Source organism: Gymnogyps californianus, chromosome 3 (genome assembly GCF_018139145.2).
Source record: "Gymnogyps californianus isolate 813 chromosome 3, ASM1813914v2, whole genome shotgun sequence".
Classification (NCBI taxonomy): domain Eukaryota; kingdom Metazoa; phylum Chordata; class Aves; order Accipitriformes; family Cathartidae; genus Gymnogyps; species Gymnogyps californianus.
Window position 1 is genome coordinate 56,208,777 of NC_059473.1, and position 24,323 is coordinate 56,233,099.

The following is a 24,323-nucleotide window of genomic DNA, read 5'->3' on the forward strand; positions in this document are numbered from 1 at the left end:
AAAGGAAAATTATGTTTTTGTAATTACTTCTCTGAAAAGTGGAGCAGTTCACTTACTTCCTTAGAGAAATATGATGAATCTTCAGCTTCAGAGATTTGAAGCTGGTAGTTACAAGTAATCTGTTTTAACTAGTAATTTTTGTAACAAATGAATTAATCAAATAGTTGAGTTAGTTTGTAAATTTTGCTGACAGCTAGCTTTGGAAAAAGGCAAAATAATTCTAAACACACTATAAAAGTTATGTTAATTCAACCCACCAGGGCTTATGTAATCCAAACCTCGTTCCTTGGTTTTTGGTTTTGTTTTTTTTTTTCCCCATATCTATTTTGCAAATAAAGCCAAATAATAAGAATGATTTAACAGAAGCACCACATGGATACGTGTTTTAAAATATATCAAACTTTTCTTACATTTAGGTGTAAGACTCTCAAAACTTCCAAAAATAACAGGTAATTTTGAAGTTTGGTAGTTACTTCAACCTACACTGTAGTTATGTTTGTTAGGTATTCTGGGTTTGTATTTTCCACAAATTAGGGTAGATGCTAAAATGACTAACCAGTTTTGGAAAATTTGACCTTTGTTTTGTAATAATTATGATTCGTTGCAGCTTCTTCCCAAACTTTAATGGCTTTTGCTTAAACTGTACTGGAGTTGGATTTAAAAAGAAAACCCCAAACCCCTGAAAAGCCCCCGAACCACAAAAAACTCCCTTCTATTAAGGACCTGCTTTACATTTCATGCTGGTGTTAGCCTGCTAGTGTCATGGGGGTGCCCAAACTTCAGATTTGTGTCTGGAACAGCCATAAGAGGACTTTTCTCACTACAGGAGAGCTGGGCAGCCGCCTCTGAGCTCTCCCTGTGGGACACCTCTCGCTCTGACACAGCTGAAGGAGGCATCCACCAGTTGTTGGGCTATGCAGGAGCTGAGACGTTGCAGAGAAAGGTGTCCACAGGTACAGAGACAGAAAATGATGCTTCTGTTTGAAAAGTTTGTATCTGATCCATTTTAAAGGTCAGGACTGAAAGGTAGAAGTGAACCCTGCCACTGCCAGTGGCATATGCGTAAGGGAAGAGTAGTTCAGTTGGATGTAAGTATACTTTCTGCTCTCCAGAGAGTATGGTTCTCCCCCCCCCCCCCCCTTCTGCTTTTTATGCCAGTGTGTTTGCATCTGTCTCTCTCTCTCCATTCAGAGTTCTTTAAATCTTTGGAGTTTGTAACAAAATTCAATTAAGAGAAAAATGCTCGAAACTACATTTCAGCAAAGTTTGTGAGCATAGGTGGCCTGAGAGAGGAGTCCTATAAGGTTACACCTGTATTAAATTCGGATGGGCCTAAGAATGTTGGCAGGCCTGGAAGAAGATGGTCTGTGATGGCCATGTTCGCTGGTATGATTTTGGGGAATTATAGCTAGCCTTCTCCCCAGACAGTTTCCAGGTATGGCTCAGTCCCTAGTCCAGTTCAGCCGTCACTCCCGAGAGATGGTTTTTATGCACCCTGTTTTGGAGAGTAAGACGGTTCATTAACACAGATGTGGGCTATTCTGTCCCAGCTTGCTTTTGCACCCAGGAACTCTGTTTGGGCATATCTAGTGTATTAATTTAAGAATAGCTTTCATGTTTCCAATGATGAAACTCTGCAACATGAGCTCAGCCTTTATTCAGCATCAGAGAATCTGCAGGTTGGTCCAGCGATCCTGGGAGTATGTTCACTGTGGGGAAAATCAAGGGTCATTTTTTATTTGATGTGAGCGCATCTTCTCCTCGGTCAGCATTTCTCTGCTGTGCAGACTTTTTAGTCCCTCGCTTGGGTAAGCTTGCTCTGCAATGTTGCTATTATTTATTTTAAAGTGAATTTCTGCATTGTTTGTTTTATAGGGAAAAATGGGGGAGCTAGGAACCAAGGAAAAGAATTTTTTTTTTTAATAAAGAAAACAGAAGGATTTGGAACTGGCTTGGCGCTTGCTAAATTGACATGCCCTGGTGGGTCGGCACATAGTGGCAACCACAGGGCAAAAAGTGATAGTGGCTTGGTGATACCCCCGGGAACACTGCACAGGCTGTGGGGACAGTGACGGGGTGGGAGAGAGATGGAGTAACTGTCACCAAATCTAAATGGAGCAAATGCTTCTTCCTCCACCTACTCCTCCTGCCTAAATGCAGTAAGGCTCAGAGGGCTGCAGAATCTCATTTGCTGATGAGATAGAGTGGTTTCCTGCTTTTTGTGGTAATATACATGGCCCTTTGTGTGTGTTTGAAATACAGCAGGGAATTGGGTTTGGTTTTTTTTTTTTTCCTGTTGCCCTGCTGAATAGGCTGACATCATCTCGGAGCCGAGGCAGGGCCAGGTGGAGTCCTCGCCTAGCCATGCCTCTCGCCGGATTCAGCGGAAACTTGGTGTTGTTAGTATGCGCCCCGTGTGCCCGTGTTCCTTAGGATACAAAATGTGGGCTAGGCGGCAAGAATGGAGGAACTGGGATTTTTATGTGCCAAGGATGGAATTACATAACTTGAAACAGCATTATTGGAATACCCCTGTGTTTTTTGCTTCGGTACATCAGTATTTAATATTTGAATAAACCATTAAGGTTTATAAATGCTTAGTTGTGTGTCTTGGCAGTGCTTTAGGTTTGTTCCCCAATTACTAAACTTGGGAGGCTGTTTTGCAGAAAGTTCACTTAAGTTATTTCTTCCCTTAAAAGTGGAAGAAAAGGAACTTTCATCTGAATTCACCAGGCTTAGCTCTGAGAATTCAAAAGGCTTTGGAAACTGGCTGAAGCTCTTGGTACTGACTTGAGTAATATCCCCTTGAATATTTACTTGAGTCAAGCCTATTCAGAGATCCTCCTCCCACCCTGCCCTTATTTGCATTGATTTCCTTAAAAATAGGTTCGTCAGGACTTGTTGGTCGTATTCCTGTGGCCTGATTTTATGTTCTGTGTTTACATAAATTGAAGTAACTGGAAAGACATACCCATCTCTGTTGTACTGCAGAGATGTATTGCATTGCCAGTGGGAAAACACTGTAACTTGTGAATTTTAGTTGTGTTTGGAACCACAGTGTTGATATACACGTTTATAAAAATGAAAGAAATGTGTCTGATGGTTTCTTATTGCTATAAGATTTCCTGTACAGTTTTGCTATAGGATTTCATGTACAGTGATTTGTGAAATTGTCTTATTTGTATCCCTCCACACTTCTAATACAGTGCATAATATTTACATGTCCTTTGAAACTTCTTGACATAATTTGGGGAATTATATTGTTTTTAACATTCTTAATTAAGGAGAACTGAATTCCTTTATGTAGCTGTTTGCTCTTTTTGATAATCTCCTCTTTCTCAGGATAGAAGTGAAATACTTGATTACCCTTCATGCTGCCTTCTAGTATTGTTGAAGTACACGTGGGATTCATCTTTCACTCTAGTAAAATTTTACTTGGCAGGAATAGATAGGAAGAGAGACATCCCTTTATCAGTAATTCTGGCATCCCAGCTAGAGCAGGGAAAGCTGACTGCTGAATGCATGATTTGCTTCTGATTCCCTGTTAACTGTATAGAAGGAGAAAAAGCTTCACTGTTCAGTGTGGTTAAAATGGAAAGGTAAGAAAGGTGACCTTAATAACTGGTGCAAGAAGGTGGAGAAGGTGAAGAGAGGAGAATTTGGACTCCTTTTCTAGCTGAAAAGTGTCTGTTAGTGTAGAAATTTAAAAAGCTTTGTAATCTTAACACCTTCTAAAACTATAAGGTAAAGCTAATGGAAACCTTTTATTGACTATCCCTTAACTTGTATTCAAACATGATATTTCCTAATGATCACTATCCTTGAAATAATTTTCAATCTAAAGCACTAAAGGATTTGGGGTGATTTTTCTCCTATCCTATTGAAAGCTACAAAACAACATGCAGTTCACCAAAAAAAGGTCTCTCTTAGCACAAGCTGTGAATTACTAGAGTTGTTTCAAGAATCTTACAAATCTCTGAAAGACTCTCTCAACAATTGCATACTCTTTTATAAGCTGTCCATAAGGTAATGTCAAGTGACTATAATTTTAGTACAAAATAGGTATTTCTTTGTTTCTGTGTTTGAAAGCTAAGTCTAAGTTATTTATTTGTTTTATTTTCTGAGAAGGTGAATGAAGTCCTGTCCAAATGCACAATGGCTCAGACTCCATGCAGTTGTTGAGAATTACTTATAAACAACTGATTTGTTCAAACCATGTCTCTCAGACTGATGTAGAAAGGAGAAAAACATTCAGCTGAAGGAAATCACCTTTCCAACTATAACATTTGTAAGTGATGTTATTTTTTCCCCATGTGTTTTTTCTGAATGAAACTAGTGTTCTCATCTGGGGCCAGTGAAGGTCTGCATTTAGCGATGCAATGTTTAGTAATAAATACAACTTTTCTAAGAAAGCATGTTGGAGATAAGAAGCTTTGTACATTTATGGCATTACAGAGGGAGTTTCCCTGTCTAGAGAATACTGCATTTTAACCCAAAAGAAATGTTTATTCAGCAGTTTGTCAGCTGCTCTTGTCAAAATGGTCATTCAAATTCCTTTGGAAATTGTGGCAGGTTAAAGATTGTTACTGTGTGTGGTTTCCGTTTTACCGGTTTTAGTCTCCTAGGCTCTCTACTTGTGTTGACCATAGGTGGGTGAAATAATTTCCTTTCTCTTTCTAGTCATATTTAATTTCATATTCCATATTCTTTATAGTGAATATATACACATGTATCTATACTTATGTATGTGTATACAAAACCTGTGGTTTGCCAGAGATTAAGCATGAATGTTTTTTGAAACTATATAGTTTCTCTATGCTCTGCAGTATGCACATGCATTTCAATGCCACAAAAGCGAACAGGACTAAGCTTGCAGTTACAGAACTCTGCTCAACTGGGGACACGTTATTCAAAGCTAATATACAGCGAGAGGGCCCTGGCTTCTCCATCACAACTAGTCAGAGTGTTCTGTAGATAACTGCAAACTTTGGCTCTAGAAAATATGTTGTTTGCAAGCCACGCTTCACGAGTTGCACTCTGGAGTGGCTTGATAAATAATGGAGTGTTTTTACAGGAAACGTCCCAATCTGAGTTATGAGGCCATTCATTTGGACAAACTGCAAGCGAATGTGCGCAGCGCTGTTAGTTTGTCTGTTACTAATTTCCTCTTTTTTTCCATGTGCGTGCATATATATATGTACACACAGATGTACGTATCCTCAAAGCAGGGAGAAGGAAAAGCTGGAGGAGTGTGCAGTGGTCCTGCAGTCAGCTGCCTGCGCCAGGGCTGGGGGGCAGCCAGGCTCGGCGTTCGGGCGACTGGAACGTGTCAGCGCTCAGAAAGCTTTAACCGTTGACTCTTTTACGCTATTTGCTGTGTTGGTTGCCTAATGTTATATACTCTGTGATGAAAACAGAACCCCAGAAATTTTCATTAATCACACTTTCCTGTAGTTTAAAAAGCTAGATGGGCTTTTTCTGATGGCTGTGGGGAAAAAACGTGTTTCACAGGGTGTATGTAAGTAACTTCGTTATGCATGGCTGTACTTTGGCTAGCCATTCAAATGACAGTTTCTGGAAAAGCCAACTGAGTATTACTTGTCTAATAATTATAAAGCCCATGTCTAAACCTCTCATTTCAGCAGTAATACTGTGCTTGGGCAATTGCGGTTGAAGGAAACACACAAATGGGCTTTGTAGGAGCCCTTCTCCTGATGGTGAATCTGTGCCCATTCCTTTCCTTGCAAAATGTAACGGAGTCACCGTGTGTTACGGAGAGAAAAGTAGTGAAGGATCCATGTGTAAAGTGATAATTATCTGTTATCCTGGTTTTAAGTAGGCTTCCCCTTCATGAACAAGCGTCAGCAATGCCAAACCAAACATTCCTTTGTATCGGTTTTTTTTTTTTTTCCTCTCTCTAGCTCTCCAAAAGCGTTTACAGTTGAGGGGAAAAATATCTTTCTCTCTTGTTTACTTGGAATTAACGTTGTTTAGGAAAATTTTTAACGAAGTAAATGGACCTTCTGGACAGCGTGACATTCTTGTCTTTCATCAATATGATCATCTTGTGGAAGTTCTGTGAGTTTTTTCTATAATGAGGTCTGAAGTTATTTCTTTGAGAATATATAGTGAAGTGAAACATATTACAACCATTTTATAGAAGAGGTAAAACGGCGTAATTGGAGTTGATGCGTACTAATTGCTCTGTTGTTAGTGAAATTGGAAGAAAAATAGTGCTTTGAAAAATGTGCGCATGAGAGAATAAACTTGTGATTTTGATTTGGTGCAGAGCAGCATTTTGTGTTTTTCTTTTCTTTTTTCTTTTCTTTTTAGGGAGCTTTCAGAAACATGTATTTAAGTGGAGAGAAGAAATACTCCTAAAACAGCTGACTTTGAAGTGGATTTGTCTATATTTATAGACATTGAAAAGCATTGGGCTGTTCTGTAGTCTTTGACTATTTGCTTTTGGATGCACCTTATCTCTTTGTCAAGTTGTCCATGAATGTGGTTTCAAGGTTTGCATTACATACTCGTTATGTGAGTTTAGGAAGACGTCATTCCCTCTCTCAGTGCCTTGACTCTGGCCCTACGCAAAGTTAAAATACATACAAATTTTGTTTGTCACATAGATACTAGCTTTCTACTGACCTTAAAATATCAACAGTTTCTCTGTAAGAGGGCTATAAAGCTTTCATTTAAAACAAAACAAACCCCAGAAAAACCTTCATTATTATCATAGTCCTGTGATTTCAGGAGAGACTACCCTGCGTAATATATGCAGCCTGATGTCCTTACTAAGCGAATGGCAAGGTTGTTTCCATTTTTATGTAAAGTAAGTGTGACGGTGTTAGTGAACTTTAGCTGAGTGTCAAGAAGTTTCCCGTAACAAAAATGGAAATGTGAAAAGGAAGTGTCAGAAGGTGAAATGCATGCAGACATGGTAGGTATGTTTCTCCCATAGTAACAAAATTCTTCACATATATTGGAATCCATGGGTACATTTATCTATCACTGGAATATTTATTCAGCAGATAGGACTGGATTAAAATTCATTTAAGGCTTTGCATATTATAATTTACTTTCACTGTTATTTGACTTGTTTGCTGTGATTGGATTCTTTGTGCTCCAACAGCAGCTTTGCTTCCTCACAGCCTGCTTTGATTTTGTTTCCTCTGCTACTTGAGCCTGTGGTGGAATGATGAATTTGCACAACAGTGGTCTCTTCCAAGACAGTGTGTAGTGATATCCTAAGCATCGGCATCAAGCAAAAAGAGAAGTATCTCTATAAGTGCTACCACACAACATCTGTAGTAGAAAAGCAGTTCGGAGGAGACTTAAAGCCTGTGAAAGCAGGTATCAGGGGCTCTTTACTATGTATGCCAGACACAAGTCTGGAGTTTTTTTGGTGTTGTTTGTTCTTTCCTGTCTAACAGAGAAATGGGATTACAAAATGATTGTTAGGATGCTAGCTGGGTTATTGCCCTTGTTTGTTTGGTTGGTTTTTTAATTGTTGTTGGGTTTTTGTTGGGTTTTTTAGTGTTCAAGAGGGGCATGGAGCAGCAGCAGCTCTCGCCCTTAATCAGGAATCTAAAGCTGCAGCTGCTGAGCACCAGAGACTTGAATGTGGAAGAGACTAAAGAGGGAAACTTTGCGTGTGTGCATCTGCATGATTGTTTATTAGCCAAATCAGCATCTCTCCTAATTGTAGCAAAGTTCAGAGCTTTGAAAAGGAATTTGAGTAATTCTGAGATGAACACTGCTGAAATTTTTTCCTCTTCAGTTTCCTTTCCTTAACCGTGTGCACTATAAAGCAACTTTTGTTGTTGCTGAAGTTTGACAAGTTCATAGTCAGCTGTGGAATGGTTTTTTTTAATTTATTAAACGAGATTTTTTGGCCCAGTAGTGAGGTTTATGCTGTACACCTCACTAGAATTAAATCTATTGGAAACCAAGACATAATGCATCTGCAGCTGTATTTTCTCATGAGAAAAGTTTCAAGAAAAACATCTTGTAAGAAGAGAGGATGCTAGTGGCCAGTGAAAATACCAAATGTAAATTTAAAAAAAAAAAACAAACATTTTTTTTAAACCAAGTCAAGACACCTACCTGGAGTGTATATGTTGGAGGGGTGAATGGTGGGCAAGGCAGAAGTGCAGCTGTAATGCTAATGGCAAGAGACTGTATTTGGCTGTAACTCCCTCAGGTGACATGATAAAATGACTGTGTAAGTTCTTACAGTATTGGAGAATTTGTCAAGGAAAAAGTCATGTAGTCTCTTCTGGCAACTGTCACGGTTCTGGCTATGAGTTTGACTGTTCTTGCAATGTGAAGGCTTGTACCCTAAAATCCTTCAGTCTCTTTAGTGCTGTGGCTGGTGTATGTGCATAATGCCTTCTTGTGCTATTTCAGCACTTGAAGAGTCATAATTTAGTGGTACTGGAAATAAACTCTTCTAGTAAAAAAATGTTGAACTGTGTGCTCTTGTCTGTGCTGAGGCATTTGGTTTTCTTTTTAAAAGGTTTTGTTTCAAATTCAGTTTTCTTTGTGTGGCCCTAATTAGCACTTAACAGTAGACCTGGTATTATCTGAAAAGTGAAATCAGAAAACAATGTAATGGTAGCTCAATTAAAATATTTAATCTCCATCTTTGTAAATTTCAATAACAAAAACCATGCTGTTGGTTGTTTTTTTTCAGAGTAACTCGGTGTAATGCATTACATGGTGTTATTGCTTGAATTGCTTAGAAAATGGTTTGCATAGAATACATTGCTTGCTTGTTGAATAGCAGATTTCTTCGAGTAGATGACAGCGGTATTTTGTGATACGATAGCTGTACTTGGTGGCTATGACTTGCTACTGGTGTACTCATACAGTCTGTGCTGGGACTTGCCTGTAAGTCCCTAAATATCTTGGGACTGACCTACTTATCCTGCTCTTCCTTGTTTTTTGTCAGAGTGTATGTCAGGCATGTCCTGTGCTGAGCCACCTTACCCAAGTCTGTCCGTCTTCTCAAGCTTAGATTCAAAAGAAAGTGTCCAAAGTGACAGACCCACTGTGTGTAAGTGAAACACGATCTTTTGATGGATTTTTTTTGTTTGTTTGTGTGGGTTTTTTCAACTTTTGTGAAGACCTGGGAGGGCTGCTGAGATTGACTGCACTGTACAAAGGCGTGAGAGAAGCAATGTACGTGTATATAATTTAAAAAATGCCCAGTGGTTTATTCTGATGATAGGAAGTTTTGAAATAAGCAAAAGGTGGTATAGTGGCTTAGCTGTCAGGCTATCCAAACCCAAACCCAGACTTGAGCAGTAAGCAGGACAATTCAGATACCTGAAAGTTAGACGGATTTGTAGCACTTGCTTGGCATGCTGACCAGAAGGGAGAGGCAGTTTCTGCTACAAGCATTTGGTTTTGTCTGCAAGTTGAGCACTGTGTGGCACTGTAAGGAGCAGCTAGTGCCACCTGCGGGAGCTTTGCTGGAAGAGGTAGCTTTATAGTTCAGAGATGCATCATCACTGGAAAGCGCTATCACGATGTCCTAGCACCACAGGAGAGGTGTTGGGCTGTTTTCTATCAGCTTTCTGTAGTACAGCGTGATTATACGCAATGTAACCCTGATCTTGAACAAAGTTGCATGTATAAAAGAGGATATTTTAAAAAATACTCATTAACGGTTCATTTTTACAGAAAGAAAAATAACAGTGCTTAATTATACTAAGTAATTTCATACAACCTGCACTGAAATGACTTGAGTTTGAAAGCTGTTGCTTCTGCTGAGCTGATAAACTGCTGTGATCAACACAGAGTTAATGCATCAGAAGTAAATACATGCATTTCACCAATTAAAACTGACATCTTTCGTGCTTAGGCTTTGAACTTATGCTTCACAAGGGTATTTGGGGAGTGTCAGTCAAGGTTTTGATCCCTCTTCCTCCTCCCAGATGACCCTGTGGGGAAGGTTTCCTCTTTGTTTCACTTGGCATAGTAGCAGCATATGTTGTTAAGTAAGGAATCTTGCAACGTGGTTGGTCACTGACCAAACGTTGAGCACGTCTCATCTTTTCAAGAAGTTCATTCTATACAAAGTTTGAAGGAGAAGATATCATGTCACGTTCCCTCCTAGACCTCATATCCTGTGTTACTTTGTAAAAAAATACGCTGTCTTGACTTGCAGACTGAAACACAGTGATTAGCTGCTGAACTTGATCTTTTAGTGGGTTTGAAAAACCATGACCAAAGCCTTGGGATAGCACTGGGAATGGATTCAGAGCTATTGGAGAGACTGGAGGAGAGAGAAGATGTATGCGTAGCAGTTAAACCACAGAGGAGCCAGACAGCTCATTCCTTATACTAGAACATTTGTGATGTGTTTCACATTCAAACACAGTGAATTACAGTAAACCAGAATTAAAGTGACAAAGGGATTCTGTGATTTGGTCTTTGCTTGATGGGAAAAAGTTAGATTTTTTGGATTGCAGCTGCAGCATGGATGATAAGCTCCAGAAACTAGGTGGAGGATGCTGTAGATTTTTGCTGTTTTGAAGAAGGGGGCAGGAGAGAGAGTGATGTTACTATGACTTTCATCGATGGGGCAAACAATGTGCAAAGGAGGTTTTGCTCCTTCTTGCCAACATAGATCAGATGGTCTTGTTTGGACCAGCTCATCTCTTGGTGCAGTTGTCTTAAGTGCCACTGTTATTGGCCTTTCTACGGAAAAGAAGGTGCAAGGGTGACCTGGTTTGGGAAAATCAGCAAAATGTGTAGCCTCTTACCAAAAAAAACCCCAAAACAACAAAAAAACCCAAACTTGGAACGTTTCAGTATGCGTTGATGTGCAGGGGAAAAAAGGCTGAGAGATTTTTGTGGGACTTTGAAGGAGAGGACTGTTGGAGAAGGGAAGCCGTAACTCACACCCACATCCAGAGCTCTGCTGGAAGGGAATGAAAAGAACCGTTAATATTTATTCCTTCAAAATTGCACAGAATTCTAACTTGAAATAACACTTTAATCTTAAACAGGTACTGCTGTGTTACTTAGAAGGGCTGGGGGGTGGTGGTGAATAGAAGCAGCAATGAGGCTTGATGGCATATAGTAGTTTGTGTCCTCCTAACTTCTGTCCTTTCTGTCCGTGTTATTTAGAGTTTCTTTCAGTGTCACTTCTTGGTTCATGTGAAAGAATTGTGTTAGTGTTAGTGTATAAACTTGCTTTTATGGTTTATGTGACCTGGGATCAAAGCTATTCTCGTGGGGTGCAGAGCAGCAATGCATCTGCTCCAGAAGGGATTTTGTAGGCAAACAAATGGCAAAAACTAGATCCGGGACGGATGTCCTTATTCTCTAACAAAGATATATGCAGTATTTAACAGCCAAATGTCAAGTTCTGGTCGTGTTAATGTGGGTGGGAATTTTGCCGTAGCCTTCCTTTGGAGTCTGGAGTTCATCCTGCAACCTGAGACTTTGAGTGCTGGTTTTGGGGTTCTGTGACTGGTTCTGCAGTCAGAAAAGCAACATCTGATACCATTCACCTGAGAAGTGTGGCAGTCTGTCCAGGCCGTGTGTGGGCATCTAAGTGTCCTTGTTCGTTTACAAAATATTTCATGTCAAAAAACCTACTAATATCCATTTTCTCCCCACCCACTCTTACACTTTTTTTTTAATTACAGCAGGAAGAACTCATCCAAATACTGTTTAAAAATAAACCAGCAGATGGCTTTACTGTTAACAGCACAGTGTGTAATGTGGAACTTCAGGGCTTCAGTTGTTTTACATGTATTGATCTGTATTCATAAAGCACTGACTGTTTAATCTGTAAAAGGCTGCATTTAAAAATGTAATACAGTATTTTAAAGGAACATGTATGTTGATCGTGAATAAAGTGGCCATAGCAGAATCTTTGTATTAATGCTGGTTGTGCCTCTGGAAGATGGGAAAGAAATGCAGTGCCTGTCTAAGGCACTGTATTTGAAAAGTTTTTGAAGAAATCCAGCCATCTTCCTTAAATATGATCACTTTCAGCTATTTGGAACAGATGTAGACTAGGGGCCAGGGATTTGACACAAAGGAGGAGGTTCAGGTTAGATTTTGGTTAGTGATGATCATTGTTCAACATAAATACATAGTTGGACTCCATAGTTACAACTGCAAACAGTCCTATCATGAACAATAGTTTCTTTCAAGTTGCTTGATGCTTTTTTAGAGTACAGCGATAAATTGCTGAGAGAACAAAAATGGAACAGAAGTCTTCTCTCCAATGAAAATTTTTCCATGAAACTTTAAAATTGAAAATTACAACACTTCAATTAATAGCTATTTTGAATAATTGGAAACCCTTAATATTTTTTAAGGAAAGTACAGTTAATTGAAGAGACAAAGCCTATATTTGTCTGTGAAATGCAGGTAATGCATATTTTTCCTGAGCATGCTTTTTTAAAGTATTTTTTAGTCACCGATGTGCTATAAGTTTGAATGTTTTCCCATTAATTCAGCTATAGCATGCTATTGATTTAGATCCTGTGTTTAAAGGAACTGAGATCTTATTTTTTTCATAACATTAAAGCTGACCTGCAATTTTTAGCAGCTCAGGATTTTAAAGGCAAACCAATCTACTAGAAGGAACAACAAATTTCTTGAACTAGGACCTCCCAGTGTGCCTGTTTGGGTGGCCCTGGCTGATTATGGCCTGTGAAAATGCATGGTCATACATCTGAATGTTTTTGGTTACTGTTAAAGAGTTTTGCTTAATTAAGAAATGTAAACAGTATGGCTGTGTTTATTCATAAATTATGAATGCATATGTATTTCAAGTTCTCTTACTGGGATGCTCTGTGAAAAAGTGCTCAGAGGAGTAAGCAATAGGTAGCAGTGCAAGAAACAGCTTTGAGTAATGAATTCAGAAATACCAAGTACCCTGTGGACTACTAGAGTAGCTGTGCCAAAGGTGCAGGGACAATTAAAGCTATATCAATAATTATATTGCAAGAGTGTTTAGAAGGGTCTCACAGAACTGTTTTTATAAGGTCCTTTATATGACTGATCTTTAAATTAGTAGCAGTAGTAGTATCCCGAAGTTTGCAGTAAGATTGTTTAGATAAGTGGAGCTTATTTGTATAGAAAGTAGGCAAGAATTACCTTCTTTTACATCTTACTGGCAAGCTTATATCCCAAATGCTGTTGCTTTGCTGGATTTTACATGCGTCCTGCTTGGCCTTACTGCAGAGAGAGAGAGATTTACTTTCCTAGTCTGATGAATAGTATTTGTCAGAGATTTCCTTCCTAGATTAAAACTAGGAACTTTATAAATAAATAAATAAAGGAATGCTAAACTTTGATTTCTGGTTTTTGAGTCATTAAAAACTTGGTATGTTACAGAAAGCAAGAGCGGGGTTCTGTATTTCTTTTATTTAAATCTTTCCTCCTTCCACTAGCTTTGTTATCCATTTCAGAGAAGAAAAGCAAAATAAATCTTACAAGAATTAAGTTTATCGGGGTTACATGAAGAGAAATCTTGATTACTTGGTGATATGACTAGGAGTGATGAAATAGGCCTTTTTATCCACAAATGTGGATTTTTTTTTTTTTTTAAGTTGTTTGCTATATTCTGTGATTTCTAGCAACAGTGTGGAACTGAATTGCATTAATGAGAGAGAAGGGGGGGAAAGCATACATTTTAGATTTTAAAATATATGGATTTCCATGCTTTTTAAAGAAGTCACTTAAAATATTATTCTGTGCCACGTAACCGGACCTCAGTTTTTAGGTGTGATTTTTAAAATTGACAATGCTATGGGAAAATGTTGAAGGCTCTATACGGGTCCTGTCATGTTTGCACCTGGTTGAACTGTTCTGGTACTATTAATCTCCTGTGCGATTTAGAAAAAGTTGGGAAATGGCAACACATTTCACAGACTGTTTCATTGCTGCAAACCGTTACAGAGAGTGGCAAGTGTTTCTAGACAGTGTTCTGAAGATGGGCTTTTCTAGGCACGGAGGCTGACTTTCTTCAACCTGTTATAACTATGTTAAGCCTCCCTTGCTATCACTTATTGTAATGCAGAGCTGCTAAATTGGTAAATCTGTGCAAAACCATTACTGGGACAGTAGTTTTTAAATTGCCTTGGATTATCCAAATGAGTTCTTGAAACAGAGAGCTGTTGTAGCTGTGGAAAGTCTGAACCTGTTCAATAAATACCCTGGTTTGTGTGCAGTAACTGAATGATCCAGCTTTCAATTTACCATTCCGTTATTAAAAATGCCAAGGTCATTCAACGGCCATTTGAATCCCACTTGGTTTTGTGCTGGGAATGAAAGGTCGTGCTCCATAGAGAGGGATGAGCACAGGCACTCTTAAATTCCTGAGAAGTGACTGTTGGTAGGTGTCTTACTTTAAGTGTAATGCTTTCTGGTACTGAGTTTTGATGACACAAAAGCAAGCTTATCACTTCTTTAGAAGATCAAGTAGAAAGAAATGTTGGCCTACTTCAGACAAGGAAAATTGGACTTGCATAAATAAAAACTGGGGCAGAAGAAGCCAGAAAAAAAAAAAGTTGTTTTTTTTTTTTTCTTGCTTGTATTTAGTACCTTTACAAAATGTCAATAAAGAAACCCAAAATTATTTCTGAGACTACCAATTTTAGGTCATTAATGTGTCAGTAAGTTACTCCGTGAGCATTTTCATGGTGAAGTTTACTTACGTATTTATTTCAATTCTGTGCAACTCAAACCAACCAAAACCAGAAAACAAATACATGGATATCCATGTTTTATTATTTTAAACATGTAGTTCCCTGAATTTGTGATATGAAATTATTTATTTTAAATGTAGAATTTACAGAAAACATTTTCTTGGATTTTGAAATGAATCACAGAAGTAAACGTTGTATTTATTGATGTGATTTCTTGGTTCAAATGCACTGTGTGATTAACTAGTTCCTATCGACTTTACTAGTAAATCACTGAATAACTGGAGTTTGATTTATAAACTGGTGCAATGTTCAAAGACAATCTGTAGCGCATCATTGAATGCAGAGGGTTGGACATAAGTTTGCCAAGTTTTAGAATTAGTCGGTGTATTTATTCTAGCCAACTGTTTTGTGATGATAAGCATGGATAATTAAATTTGAGTAATCTGTTTGAAGAACAAATTTAGGTTTTTTAAAATGTCTTCTGGAAATTAGGTTTCTGTTTTACAGCAAATTTATAAAGGATTTTGGAGACCATTAGGTGTTTATAGTTGTTTAAATCCTCTGTTGAGGGCACACTTGTTTATTCAGTTTGTGACACCATCCAGCTGTGGTTTATGAACTAATGCGCACAGACCTTCAGGTGGATAAGCATTATCACTATTAATTTTAGGGAGTTGAGAGAAGATTTTTCGGCTAGTTCCAAATCTTCAGTATATGTAATGTTGTGTGGATGAAATATCTATGTTAAGGACAAAGTAACTCCTGAGTAAGACCTGGTAGATTTTATCTTGAGTAGAGATGAATTGGCTGATGTAGAAAATCATACGTAGTAGAGTTTCCATCAGCTAAATAAGAATTAGTTTGTACCCTAGGATGTGCTGCTGGATTGTAGCCTTGGATGTATCTAACATTTCTAAGCCTTTTACATATATGTGAATTAAATATGACAAATATACTTGCCCTGAAATACTTTTTGTGACTTAAATTGCTTAAGAAATCCTACATATTTTGTATAGTTTGGTTTTAATGTAAACCCAAGCCCTTTATTGGATGCTAGGGCAGAAATGTTTTCATTCTAGGTCTTGTGATAGGATTCAAAACAAGCCATATGAATTTGAGAGCAAAATAATTTAAGAAGGGGGAAAAAAAAAGGCCATTTATTTGTGTTCAGTCTCAGTTCTGCTGCAGGGTGAACCAGGGAGGTCTCCCATAACTCTGGATTTGATGATCGTCTGAAATCTGCACACCGAATCAGCTCTGTTGCTTCAACATTGTTAGAAACAGGATGATTCAGTGACTTCATTAGGAATTAGGGCTGTACTGCTAATACTTCCAATCCTGTGTGCTCTGTATAGTGCTGTACACAGCACTGTTATGTGAATTGTCAGCTCAGGTGAAGTCCCTGCCCGACTTGGTGCACAGTCTCCTTCAGTCAGAGAATCTTGCTCTTTTTGAATTGTCTTTTCTTGATGCATCCTATCTGATCTTGAGGCTTTCATTGTGTAAAATGGAGTGTCAGTCCCGCTGGTGATGGGAAAATATTCAAAGGTGCTAAAAAGCAGGATACAAAGTCCCAGTCAGTATGTGTTGGCCACATGTTGACCATTGCCCAGTACCACAGAGGGTACATAACACTGCTGTAAGAGGAGACGGGCTCACTGCCTTCCTGAGAAGCCTTTTCTTCTCTTCCCACTGCTGGGATGGAAGAAATATTGGTGCTCTACAATGTAGTAAAGCTTCAGGTTAATGGGATTTTATGTTTAATGCAGGCACTCTTTCATTAACTTCAGCAGTATGTAAGTGTAAGCAGCTCTTCCATCCTGGTTCATAGGCCTCTCACTAGAAATTCACTGAGGGGGGAAAAAATATCCAAACTCAAAACCAGAAGTTTACCAGACGTAATTAGTGCTTTTAGTCTACCATTGCAATTTACTAGAGGGTCCTTTTGTGCCTGCCTACCTGGCAGTACATCCAGGTGACTGTCTACTGAACGGTGTTGCAGTTAATCTCTAGGGAGTTTTGCTTGTTTACGTATCTTACATACAAACACGGAAATGATGAAAGCTGAAAATCCATCCTTTGTGGGGGTCATGGGGCAGGGGAGTGTCCTACTGAAATGTACTGGTTTCGATGGAGAACATTTTCTTTGCTTTGTGTCCATTAGGTTTTACTAAGCCTGTGTCTGCAGAGATGCCAGATAAAACACCAGGTGGTACAGAACCTGTCCCCAGGAGTGAAGGTTAGTAGTTTTCTTTCATTTTTTTTTGACTAATTATTGAGGAAGAGAAGCATTGTGATTTTGTGAAGAATTTTTCAAGTCAAAAAGTGAGTTTCCCTTACTGGCCTTAAACTGAAGGGAGAGCTGAATTAATTTTATGTATGCATCTTTATCTAAATAGCAGGAGCTTTTCACTTATTTTTGTGTAACCTTTCCCTCCCTCCCTAGCCCATACTTAAGTCTCATAGAACCAAAGCTGACATTTAAGATGTGGGATGATTGATACAAGGAGGAATTGAATATGCATGATTTCCACTAAAATCAGTGGAATCTTGAAATGCTCAGTCTTTCTGAAAATCAGACCATTCTTTTTCTTCTCAAGGTCCATTAACTTTAAATTCCCACATCTGAAAGTTTGGTACTTGGTTTCAGGGAAAATTTGTTCTTTAAAAACAATTGTAATCCTGCTAATTTGAGTCCTTCCTCAGAATCACTGCTGAATGTTTCATTAAAATATTTTATAAAAATTTGCTATTTCACATGAAGGTTGTGAGGTGTTTCTGACAGTTTTGTGGCAAAACTTGTAGTAGCACTTGTATACGCTTGCTTTCTAGATCATTGCTGTCCTCACAGAAGGGCTGTATTCATTCAAATGTGTGTTTTAGTTTGAATAAAGCTTGCAGCTAAGGATGGTTTATACTGCTTTCTCTCTAAACCTAAAGATATACATCTCAAAATTTAGTTTTAAATATTTTCGTTGCATTTGAACCTCAATTTTGACATTTGAAAGGCATCAAGGAACATGCTGCAATAATAATTCAAAAAGTGCATCAATAACAGCAGCAAAACAAATTTCTTTCCATGTAAAGGGTATTAAGCTATGCTTAACTGCAAAAGGCTTTTCTATTACTTTCTTTTTAAATTTACTGTAAAGCTTAACACGTTACTATGAGAACTCTTGGCACAAGAGGAGAAGCAGTTACAGCTAGTCTTTCAAAGACTGAGCTGTCTGATTCACATGTTGTGTGCCCCCTTATAAATAAATCCTTATGCTAAAAGCACTGTGGTGAAGTCCAGTTAGAACCAAAGCCTGCACTTGTGCCGTGAGTTAGGATGTGGAACAAATTGTCATGTACCTTGCTGGTTGCTTCCCTGAAAGTAGCCTACGTGATCATATCTGTGGCTCTCCTAGGTATGAATGAAGTCTAAATGTGTTAAAATTACACTGATTATGTATGTTATATATAGAATTTCTTTTCTGGCTGTGGAGTGGTGGCAGATAGTGCCATGTTTCAGCTCTTCATCCTCCGAGAGGAGTTCTGGTAAATTAAGCAAGACATAGGGACGATGTAAAACTTTCAGATCAAATCTGGGGAAAACTCACTCTGTCTGTGAAAGGTAACTTTATTTTCTCTTATTGCATTTTAATTTACCAGGTAAGCAACTTCCAGTAAATGAGTTATAAGGTTTGCTTTGGCTTTACATCAGGAGTTAGAGAGGGTCGGACTTGTGACAGCATAGAGCTGTAGATGGGCTGGGAGCAGGGGTCTGGGGGAAGGAAGGGGTGGGAATGGAAAGAATCCTGCAGAGCATCTTTAATGATGGAGTCACTGACGGCATCACATGGCCATCAAACAAAGATTGATTCTCCTCCTTACGCTGGCAATCAGAGATTGATGCCTGTGAAGAGGGATGGGGGAGGACTGAGAGCTAGCGTGTGCATCTGTTAGACGCTGAAAAGAGAACAGTCTTTGAGGTTAGGACATCCCAGGTACCAGTTTCCAATCATTTTCCTGCTAGCTCCATCCCCAAATTAGAAGGTGGAAACTGAACACAGGATTGTTCATGTCTAGGTACAGGAGAGGGAGGCAGGGAGCTGCTTGTTTCATTTAATTTTATGAAGCCTTCAGTGTCTCTTTGTTTCTGTAGACGTGGTTTCATTTCACCAGAACTGCCAACAGATAAAAAACATTCCAGAAACATTTTTGCAGTTAAGCAGGGATCTAGAAACTGCCCTGAGGATCTTGTTCAGTACCTTCAAGGTTTTTGTGTTTTTCAGTAGCTTCTGATGTCTGTCTAATCAAGCAGACACATAATATAGTCTCCTGCACATTATTAAGGAAAGCTAAAACTGGAAAGCTTTCAGACACCAAATTCGATTAGAGTGTTTAGGGATACCACAACTAAAAATTTTTCTCCATGTATGCTTTGTTGTATGTTTTGAGGGAATTAGTACAAGATTCCTGTGACTTGAAATCTCCCATATACACAGAAGACACGTGAAAAATGATTGTCTGGGTCATTAAGAAACTGCACGTATAAGGTTGTATAACTGTTTATTCTCTCACACATACAATATACACATGTAAATACACATATAGAAATGTGTGTATGTAGACATATATATAGCCTTAAATCGTGAGATCCTACGGGAGCTGCTCCCATGGGTGGCATGGCGAGTGCCAGCCTCCTGGGATGTGCAATTTCAGGGTTCCCAAGGCAGTGGGCATGGACGTGGCAGGGCCTTCTCTGGCACGCTGCGCTTCAACTTTCATGTTTGGTCTTTGGAAATAGTCGAACTTCGCCACATTATTTTTGTTTCCAGATAACATCGACCTTCCCTCCTTCCCTAACCTAATACCTCAGGTTTTTGACCTGAGGTATGAGGAACCTGAAAAATACATAAACTTCTTGCCTATGGAAATGAGCTCTGTAGGTTTTGAGGTGCAACAGGCAATTTCAGTGAAGCCTGCTGCAGTGTGTTGGTTTTCATGATGCTCTGTGTTTTATAAACCACTAGCATGAGGGAAAAAAGCTGAATAACTACCAACAACTTGAAACACTTTTCTCTAGATTGTAGTAGCACATCCTCAGGTACTTAGATGGATTACTAGTGATGTTGGTGAAGTAAGAAATTCATACAATAAAATATAGCTAATTAAAATATGAGATAATGCTGAGTCTTCATTTTCAAATTAGAGTTATCATTGTATTCTGTTGCAATAAGAGCTTATGAAGTTCTTCAAGCAGTTTGTATAAGAATGTGCTTTAATGGATACAATGTTTAGTAAAACAAAACTTGGTTTAATCTGGATGCTTTGTTTTTAATCACTCTTCTGAAATTAATTTTTAGATGTTAAAAAAAAAGGTGAAATAATGAATAAAAATGAATCTTCACTTAGAGACCTGTTTTTACATCTTGATGAAAATGTTCTACTAAAGACAAAACATGATACTAGTGTCTTCTAATGATACTAAATCATTAGTGTTGGAAGTTAGAACTTTGAGAGGTTTTGTTGTTTTATTCTCATAAACACTCTTACCTTCAAAGAATGTTTTGATAACGTTTACTGAAAAGAATTACCAGGCATATGCCAGTGGCTGCTCTAGCACTGACTTATAAGATAAACTTCCATAGTCTTTGATCATATGCATCCCTCTATTTACTTAGCATTTGTAAAGTTTACTAGTATGTAGAAATGTTTCACTGGTATGACTGAGTCAGAATTAGGAAGTGAGTGTTTAATTTCTCATGTTTAAAATATCACTGCTACTTACATGCATAAACATTTATGTGAACTTTCTTAATTATTTCCAGACATCTTATTGCTGCTTGGTTTTTTTTCCAAAGAAATATTCTTGCTATCATTGGTTTTCAAAAAAAAAAAAAAAAAAAAGAAAAAAGTGTATTTGTTGTTACAAATTTCTAACAATTAACCTTTCACACTTATAAGGGTCAAGTTGGGTTGAGCAAAGTGTTGGCAAGGTAACTGATTATCTGGAAACTTTTAAAAAGTCAGTGTTGCTTTAATCTAGCAGTGCCCCTCCCTGCCCCTCACCCACTGACCCACTGCTCCATATACTCTAGTTAAGCCATGAAGCATACAGAAGCAGACAATTGAGAAATGAGTTTCCTGTAATTAAGTTACTGTAACTTAGTCCTTGACTTGAAGGTCCCCAGTGAGCGGGCAGACTATTTGCTTTTCTGCCACCTCTTCTGTCAAACCCTTTAGAGTCAACAGTTACATTTATAAGTGTCACTGCTGGCTTTGTGCTATAGGGAGGAAAAAAACCCAGGACCTGGTGATTCGGTTGTTGCAAAGATGGAAGTGTGTGTATATCACATGTGAAAAATATTTTTCAAGAAGCTTGTTTAGCTATCAAGGAGTGGTAGACAAACAAATTAAAACAAAAAACCCCTACCATGATCCACATATAACTGTTTCTTAACTGTTTTCCTACGGCAAAGCTATTATATTCTGTTTACAATGGATGCATTTAGAACAATGTACTATGTCAATACCAGGAAGTGGATTGAGTGTATTTCTGGTTTAGCTTGCAAAGGAATTAGCATTTGTTCTGCTTGTGTTTGCTGAAAAGTCGCTCCTAAACTTCTAGTATAGTTAACCATTGGAAATTAGGCTGTGACAGGAGTACCCCACCCATTGCACAAATTCCTCCTCTCACTTGCAGAGAGGCTGCTGTGGTTCACAGCAACTGCTTGTGATGGTATCTGGAGCCGGGCAATTGCTCATTTGCAAAAATTTAGGGGAATGATTGTAGATTTTTCATTACGAATTATCTATTTTATAGGATTAAACCTTTTTTTTGATAGATTAACAAAATTTTGATGATATTGAATGTTTTTCATAAAAAACAAGTGCTTCGTCCTGTGGATTGCTGATTAATTTTTTTGTCGTGATACCTTTGAACAGCTGTTCATAACATAGCTAGGCTTGCTTCAAAGAAACCAGATGATGTCTACCTTAGTACCCATTTGGAATGCTCCCATGCTCAAAGTTTTTAGGGTATCAGTCAAGTGCTACCTTAGCAGTAGCTTTATGCAAAATGCTTAGAAAAAGTATATGGATGCAGGCATCTTTATTAGGTTTCTCCAGTCAGCTTGACTGGTTGTTTTTCTGTGCCTTAAAAGTAGAAGTCGTTGAAGAGAAAGACGTGAGGAAGTTAAACTCCCCCAAACTCTTCTTCCTTTCCCTCTTTCCCCTCCATCTTCTTTCATTAAGCAAGAGCCATGACTTCCCCCAGCTGGATCCTTACTGACTTTGTGGTTCGCACTCGCATCCTGAAGGAAACGAATGTTACACCTGGGCTTTATAAACAGCCACTGACAAATCCCAGTGGACAACAAGCTTATGTCATTGTAAAATATCCTATAGTAACAGCAGTGTTTTTCCTTGCATTGTGTACCTGATGGCACTAGTGGGAGCCTACCAGCTGTTCCTGTTGTTGTTCGTGATAAGACTCGTTTAGTTTTATAACTCCTCTGACTTATGTTTGCATGCTATTTCTGCCGTAATATGTAACGCTGCACAAGAAAAACATGCAAACGCAGCCATGTCTGGCTGTAGACTGCCCAATGGATCATACCCTTCAAATGCAGTGAAGAACATAGCATCAGTATTTCTACCTCCAAATTTTGCTAAGACTGATTCTTTCATGGCAGGAATGCCAGGGTACGGTCGTTGAGGTTAGTAAATGCTGCATGCTGCCTTCTGCGCAGCACTGTAGAGGCTTTCAGTGGGCACACAGCAATGTACTGTCTTGTGCCATGTTTATGGAGAAAGTTGTTGTTACACTTTATTATTACTGCACCCCTTTTAAAGAAATACAAAAGTAGATGGGAAAATGAAGCATCTTTTCTAAAGCTTTTTCAGATCTTAAGTGCACGTGAAGTCACAGATAACGATGGTAATAGTGCACTCATTGGCTTAATGGTATATCACTGGGCTGAGACGGGCACAAAAACATGCGTGCGGAGGGATGGTGATTGTATACTTCGTGTACCTGCTCCTGGTCTTTGGAACTAGTTTCTTTATTGTTCCTTGCTCCATTCTCTGTTTCCTGCAGCTTCTTGCTGCCTAACTGAAGGGAAGAAATGTCTGGAATAAACGGTATATACCAACTGTGCTATTTTGTGGACAAGAACTTGTGGCTATCAGATAACACTAGATGGGTGAGATTCAACGTAAAAGGTCTTGACTATTTATGCAGAAGGTGGTAGACACTGTTGACTTCCCTGCCAAAGGATATTGTGAATGTAAAAAGATTCACGTGAGTTGAAGGGGAGACCAGAGAAGTCTCTGGAAGACAGCTCCAAATAAATAAGCCACTGCAAATCAAGGAAATCCCTTTAGCTGAAAATGGTTGGAAGTTAGAAAAATGCTGGGGAAAAATATAATACATGCTTGCTATGTTCTTACTGTCCCTAGTAATATAATCTTCCTGTGCCAGGTTATTTTTCCTTATTTCCTATTCATAGCCTCATTTTGTAGCAGCTTTTAATCCCCCAAAAATCATATCCTGAAGGAGGAGGAAGTGTCTGTATAAAGACGATATCTGAAATTCTTAACCCTAGTGCTTATAAAAGGAGATGGTGAAGCCAAAGCAGATTTGAAATCTGAAATCTGATTGGAAATGGGAGAAAAGCAAAGCGGAAGGGTAATGAAATTGGATATTCTGACTCCTCGCTAACTTGTTGGCCTCTCTCTGCACACTGTGGGAGGTTGGCACATCTTTCTTTGAAACACTGGTTATAGACTGTTGCCATAATGCCTCTTGTCATAACTCTCTTGAGAAATTTGGGCTAGCTCCAGTCCACTGAAGTTGAGTACTAGCAACAGCCTAAGTAACTGCTGTGCCGTGTAAGTACAGTGGAGCAGTACTTGCATGGCACTTGCTTTGCTGCAACCAGACTGTGTGCAGCCTCTGTGCTCTGCAGTGCAGCTCACATTCTCTGATAGTGTTATGATGCGTTAAACCACAACATTGAATCAGTTTGCTTTTTTCCTGAAAGCATTTTGATGAACTGCCTTAGTCACTGGGCCACGCTGGTTGGGTCCCGCTTTCTTTCTGGGTTGTCAACAGGCTGTTAACTGGATGGGCTTTTAAACTTCCTTAGCTCAGTGGGGTGAAGAGGAGGAGGTGGTGGTGGTGGTGGCTCCCTTGATCTAGGGCAGTGAAGAGCAGTGAAAGGTAGACTGTTATGGACATTGTGAAATGTTCAAGTACAGTAAACCCTGCTCCCTATCAGAAGTGAAGATGCAGCTGCTGTAATGTAATGGTGGTTAAGTCACTAATTACAAAGGTTGGGCTATTGAAGAACAAGTTATTCTACTTGTTAAATGCCAAGCACTTTCCCTGGTGTCCTGGCTGGCTGGTACCCCACCAGAGATCAGTGTTCCAGTCATCTGCAAGTTATAGAAAGCTTATGTGGCCTGAACTGCTTAAACTTGAGGTTTGGAAAACTATGGGGTTTTTTTATACTGATGATCCCATTTTTAAAGAATTACTTTTGCTTTTCTGTCTCAATGGTAATTAATTCTTAGTTCTCAAGCAATTAAGAAGTGTAGCACTTGAGTTCACACTTTTTTGCTTTTGTATAAATAAATTGTACACGATACAAA

General features: G+C 38.8%; 1 protein-coding gene across 4 annotated transcripts in view; it reads left to right on the forward strand.

The window, feature by feature from the left end:
* The window catches only part of PLEKHG1 (pleckstrin homology and RhoGEF domain containing G1), a 139,064-nt gene that overhangs the window by 23,988 nt on the left and 90,753 nt on the right, over nt 1-24,323 (forward strand). For 3 of the 4 annotated variants that reach the window (XM_050893990.1, XM_050893987.1, XM_050893989.1), the window contains exon 3: nt 16,846-16,920. The exons of the other annotated variant lie outside the window; for it this stretch is intronic. In XM_050893990.1, the coding sequence (XP_050749947.1) occupies nt 16,872-16,920 (49 nt within the window). In that variant the 5' untranslated portion in view covers nt 16,846-16,871. The remainder of the gene's footprint in view (nt 1-16,845; nt 16,921-24,323) is intronic. 4 annotated transcript variants of the gene reach the window in all.